The sequence below is a fragment of the Desmodus rotundus genome, chromosome 11, assembly GCF_022682495.2.
Source record: "Desmodus rotundus isolate HL8 chromosome 11, HLdesRot8A.1, whole genome shotgun sequence".
NCBI classification, from domain to species: domain Eukaryota; kingdom Metazoa; phylum Chordata; class Mammalia; order Chiroptera; family Phyllostomidae; genus Desmodus; species Desmodus rotundus.
Window position 1 is genome coordinate 4608055 of NC_071397.1, and position 6000 is coordinate 4614054.

The 6000-nt window shown below is 58.1% G+C and overlaps 1 protein-coding gene across 2 annotated transcripts in view; it reads right to left on the minus strand.

Annotated features, from left to right (window-relative positions):
- CPNE5 (copine 5) overlaps positions 1–5592 on the minus strand; it is an 87109-nt gene extending 81517 nt beyond the window's left edge. For both annotated transcript variants that reach the window (XM_024557894.3, XM_024557893.3), the window contains exon 1: positions 4906–5592. In XM_024557894.3, the coding sequence (XP_024413662.2) occupies positions 4906–5000 (95 nt within the window). In that variant the 5' untranslated portion in view covers positions 5001–5592. The remainder of the gene's footprint in view (positions 1–4905) is intronic.
- Positions 5593–6000: the final 408 nt, after the last annotated feature.

Here is a 6000-nt window from a genome sequence, read left to right on the forward strand (position 1 = left end):
AAACATATTAATGTGTAACTTTGGTAGGTCCCTTGAACCTCTCCGAGCCCTGATTTCCTAATCAGCACAAAGGGAAGATACTATTATCTACTTTATGGGATTATTGGAAGGTTAGAAAGATCCAGCAATGTGGGAGAAATCTAAGATAGCACCCTAGATTCCCACCCCTTGGTGTACAAACCCGCATAATCCCCTCCCCCTGTGTGTGGGTGGGACTTGGGGATATGACGAAACACTCACTCACTCCCAGGACTATTGTTACTTTATGTAAGAATGTCACAGCAGACTGGGGAGAGACTCTCCTGTTGGCTTTGAAGAAGTAAACTGCCATGTTATGAGAGGTCCACATGGCTGGGACCAGAGGGTGGCCTCGGGAGCTAAGAGACACCCCAATCCAACAATCAGCGAGAAAACAGGACTTGAATCTTACAGCTGCGAGAAACTGAATTCTGCCCACGACCTAAAAGAGCTTGGCTTGGACCCCAAGCCTCCGATGAGATCCTAGCCCCTGCAGGTGCCTTGATTTCATCCTGGGGAGACCCCCGAGCAGGAAAGCCAGTGACACTGTGCCTGGGCTTCTGACCCACAAAAACTGTGGGTCAGAACGGCCGTTTTAAGCTGCTAGGTTTGGGTAATTTGTTACACAGGAATTGAAAACTAATATAATAGTCTTAGTTTGAACCAAATTGCTATTTGAGTAGGTCAAAAACAGTTGAGTATAGGAAATTGCGCAGGGTTCGGCCTCATACAGATGTGAAATGCCTAGCACTGTAGTAAGCACTTAATAAATCCCACTATTATTATTCCCCCAGCTCCACTAAAGAATGCCTTGGCATATTCAATAGCTGACCGGACCTCTTTTTCCTAAGCACTGGCTTTGACAGCTGCCTCGCTGCCCCCAGGCCCTGCTTCCCCAAAGCCGCTCTCATCGGAAGCAAGCCTCCAGAGCCCGTTCACACCCCTTCTGACAGTGTCAGGGCACTCGGCTCCTGAGCTAGACTGCCTCTCCTGCCCCAGGGCAGCAAGACACCAACCTGAACTGACAGCAGAAAACAACTCTGGGGCAGAGGCAGCAACTGCCCGTGAGCCCCCTGCCGCCTGGTGGGTGAGGGCAGCCCCTTGAGAGACTCCAGCCGGGCTACGCGAGTCTGCCTCTGGACTCCACCTTCCCCTCTTGCCTTCTCTAAAGGTCTGGGAAGCCCCACCATGTGGAAGTGTGCTTTGCTTCTTCCAGCAGGACCCTGCGGAAGTGCAAAGGTTTCCTGTTACATAAAACATGCAAATCGCTCTTTCTAACCAGCTAGCTGGTCCTGATCCCTGCATCGGATGACGCAGAGAAAGTGGAAAAACAGTGCGGTGCTTGGGGAATGGGACAGTGGACAGGTGGGTTTTGAGTGAGTCTATGGGGAGGCGAACGCATCAGCCAAGGTCTGGGGCAGACCACCAGAGGAAAGACAAGCTTGTGGCTGACACTCTGTACAGCAGCTGCTAGTGTCTGGTTCTGTAACCCATCTACGCTACTCACTCGAAACCTCTAAGTGCATCAGATCCCCGGGCCCTGGGACTCAGCTACACAGGCAGGTTTTTATTTACTTTCAGGTGCCCAATAATAAGCAACGCAAATTACTATCCATGGACTGACCCTCTAAGATAAGGATTACTATGCTTCCTCTATAGAGGAGGGCACTGAGGGTAAGTACTCTACCCAATGTCACAAGGATGGAACTGGGACTTGAACCGAGGTAGAGAGATCCCACACCCCATGTTCTCAACCACTGAGCCCAAAACACAGGGGCTTTATGATCTTTGGTCCTAAGTCCACCAAAGTCAGTAAAGAACAACTATTTGGGAGTAGATTATAGGTTAGCCCAAGAGACACAGGGACCCATGTCCACCCCGTAGTGTTATCCGCCATCAGCAGCGGCTTGGTTAGGCCTGTGCTGTGATCCTGTGCTGAGGCTCACACGTGCCTCTGTGCCAGGTGGCTTTGCTCAGCTCACCTAAGGGTGCCCTAGGATAGGCAGCAGCAGGGGTTTGGGTCCTCCCATAAGCAAGAGCAGAGAGCTCCTAGGGCTGCAGGAGGTGGCAGGGCCCTGCCTAAGGAGCAGAGAAAGTGGGGAACTGGTCCACAGAATGGGTTTTTTCCAGTTCCCTGAAACAATGGCCTCCCTCAACCCCACCTGCTCCTTCTGAAGCCCCCTGGAGTTCTCACCCTACTAACCCCCTGCCTGTCCTACTGTTCCCTGCACACCAGCAGGTGTCACCTAGATGCCAAGCACAGGGGCACCCCATAGCCTCCTCCTGGGGTCCAGTCCGTGCTGCCCATGAGATGCGGGGAGGAGGACTTGACTCACATTACCTGGCGACTATGGAGTGTAGAATGCAGTGGAGAAACCCATTCTGTTCAGCTCTCCCTCACCACCCCCCTCCCCAGCATTCTCCTCCCTCCTCCTCTTCTCCCTGCCCTCCTTTCTCCCCGCTCCCCTGTCTCCTACAACCGGGATAGTCGGACTTGGTTGAGGCAAAGAAAGGGATTTACAATTTCAAGCCACCTAGATTGTTTTCCGGCCTCCCCTCGGTCCCAGGCGACTCCCTGCTCCTCACTCTTTCCTACCAAAACCCATTTTCCACCCTCTGCCTTTCAGAGACCAGGAACAGGGCCTGGGGCAGCCCTCCTCAGGCTGATGATGGATCATGTGCCCCAAGAGGGAATGGACACCAGGGTTGATCTCAGAACCACATTCCCCGGATCTCAGGTGCATCCCTAGGGACCTTTTAGGCAAAAGGTCTGACACACCTACTTCCAGGGAGCAAACAGGAGGGGCCCAGCATTACTGCCTTACGGTGATCGGTGATCACTGTAGCTACTTACTGAGCACCAAGTGCCAAGCAAGTGCAAAGTAGTGTGTTGGTTACCTTACTCCTGTAAGGTAATTCCTCCAACAGTATTCATCAAGCACCTGCTACGCTATGCCAGCCACGCTTCCAAGCACGTGAGCTACCTGGCAAATGAGTTTTCTCATTGTTTGCAAATGGGGGAAACCTAGGCTAAAGTCAGCCCCAAGGGGTGGAGCAGATTCTGTTTCAAGGGGTCCCATTCCAAAGCCACAATGCCACATGCCTCCTCTCCTCACCACTGGGGGAGGGGGTTGCTGGGCCTGAGTCAGGGCAGGATCTCTGCCCTCAGCTGCTCAGATAGTTGCTTTGGGGAAGGAGGGGTGAGGTCTACACACCTGAGATGTCTTCTGAGGCTGAATGCTCAGTATGTGAGTGAGCCCATGGCCCAGGCTGAGTTCCCAGGACCCAGAGGACACAGAAGACAGTGATGCGGGCTGGGTGTCTGGTGGGTGAGAGGGGTGGCTGGAAGTGGGGGCATGAGGCTGGGCTTCTTAGGATGCGGGGCATGAAGTGGCAGAGATGAAGGAGGGGTGAACTCTGGATGAGGAATGGGTTGTTCATGGGCTTGGAGGTGGGAGGATCCTGAGACAGCTCTGACACAGGCATGATTGAAGGCTGGGGTGGGGTTGGGGGGGGTCGGGTACAGGGAAATGTGACCTGCTGGAGAAGGGAGGGAGGGCTGTGGCAGCTTCTGCCGGCTGAGGAGGTGCAACTGGAGCCAATGGGCCATCAGCATTCTCCCAGCAGAGCAATGGAAAGAGGCACGTTGCGCTGGGAGACCATTCTGACAGCACTGTGTGTGGGACCGTGGGAGTGACACACGGGAGTCATCACGGGGCCTGGCACAGGGGCAGCTGTGCTTGACACCAGCCCTCACTCTCACTCACCCTCACCGCCCCAATCCCTCCCTCTCTCACCCCCAACCCAGGTCCTCTGGCTCTATCTACACCTCCCCACTGCCTGGAACACAGGGGTGGGGGTCCATAAGGGTGGGGAAAGGGTCTGACTGAAAGGGCCCTAGAAAAGCGGATGGGGTGGGTGAAGGATGCGGTGGGTGAATCGGAACAAGGGCACAGCCAGGACTCAAGTCATTTGGGGCAGAGGGAATGGCATCTCAGGGGACCTCAAGCTGGGCTATGCCTAGGCCACAGTGCCCCTCACAGTCCCAGCAAGACAGTACCGCGGGGCCAGCCACAGGGAGAATGCACTGGGGAAAAGTCCTCCCATCTTCACCTACACCCCTTATTGCTTGGGGCAGCCTTCCCCTCAGATAGGAGAACCTGGAAGACACCCAGCTCTCAGAGGAACTTACCCCCAAAGCCTGTGTGGCCTGACTGAGGAGTTTGGGGTGGGAGATCACAAAACACTCCCCCTCCCCTGCTGGACTCTAAAATTCACACTCAATGATCTAATCCTCTGGCTTAAGATTTTGTACCCAAGTTATTATTTTTTTTAATGGTACCACTAAAATTGTGATCAGTTATCCAGACCTCTATGAATGAGTCAATCTGATCCTTTTCCAGGAGTCAGTTTTGTTGCTGGAGGTGAGAAAGGCTTTTAGAATCCCGGGGCCTGGGACAGTGTGTGGGTGGGAAGGAGAGGACAAGGGTGCTGTGGGGAGAAAAGAGGAAAGGAGGGCAGGAAGGCAGGGGCTGGGCACGCCTCGGAGGGATGGGGCAGATCACGCACTCCTCCATTTGGGGAGGATTTAATGAGAAATAACCTGTGCGAAGACCCGGGTATCGCCTTTTCCTCCCTCCCTCTCCCGCCTCGGGAGCCTGGCCCCCATTCCTGTGTCTCCATCTCTCCTCGAAGCAACAGCCCTGAGTGCAAACTTTCGGGTATATGACCCCAAGCCTGGCTTCTAGTCTGCCGTCGCCACCCGCGGGGCTCGCTCTTGCTAGGCAGGCGGGGACCTAGGCGGGGTGCGTCCTGGAGGCGAGGACACGGCCCCGGGGCTTCGGGTCCACGGGCGGGACAGGGGGACCCCGCCAGCGGGCGGCTCACCTGCAGGACACGGTGATCTCCACCTTGGTGGCCGGGATGCTGCCCGCCAACGAGTCGAACTCGCTCAGCGACGTCATGTCCTCGGGCTGCTCCATCTCCCACCGCGACCCTCACCCCCAATTAGTCAACCCTTGAGCGATTCACGCCTTCTTCGGAGCAACTGAAACCCCGGGCTCTCCCCCTACTCAGGAGCCGAGGCTGGGCGGCAAAGGGAGGAGAGAGGAGCTCGAAGAGGGGGCGTGGGAAGTGAGAGAGGGAAGGGGGGCGGAAGGAGCGGGGGCCGCGGATGCCGGAGGGGGTGCGGGGAGCGCGACGAGGAGGCTGGGGGCCCGGCGGAGAGGGGCGAGGTGCCCAGGGAGCTGCGGCGCAGCTGGGCGAGGCGGAGGGGCGCGGGGCCAGGGCGCCGGGAGGGAGCCGTGGAGAGGGGCGTGCAGCTTCGCGCGGGGGCAGGAGGGGTGCGAGAGAAAGGGGGCGTGGGGGGCTGGCGGGGCGCGGGCGGCGGCGGTGGCGGGACGCGAGCAGCGTGGAGCCCACAGCGCCGGGGCTGACCGCCTCCTCCTGGGTCTCGGCGCGGGCAGCGGCGGGGCTGGGGACGCGGCTGCGAGCGCCACCTCCTCGGCTCGGGCTCCGGCTCCGGGTCACGGGAGCTGCGGGAAAATCAAACCTGCCCGAAGCCGCTGCCTCCCGCCACCCGGCCGGGCTGCTAACCGGGCGGTGAGCGCTGGAGGGGGCTCCCGCAGGGGCCGGGGCGGGGCCGCGGGCGGGGTCTGCGCGCCGGGGTGAGTGTGTGTGAGCGTGTCTGTGTGTGCGCGCGTGGCAGGCGTGGGGACGCGGCTCCAGAGGCTGGGAGCCTGGGGGTTGGAGGGGGCAGCCTGCGATGGTCCTGGCGGCGCGCATCTCCATCTGCGCGGATCCCACTCCCCACCTCCTTGGGGGCCCCCACCTGGGCGGGGGGAGGGTTGTGTGAACCGAGGGGCACGTGTTTGAGAAGGGTCTAAACGGGGGGGTACCTGTACAAAAGAGACCCCCCCACACATGCCAACAGTGTTGGGGAGTTCTCTGCCGAGTATGCCCCCGTGTGAAGTGTGCGGGGGC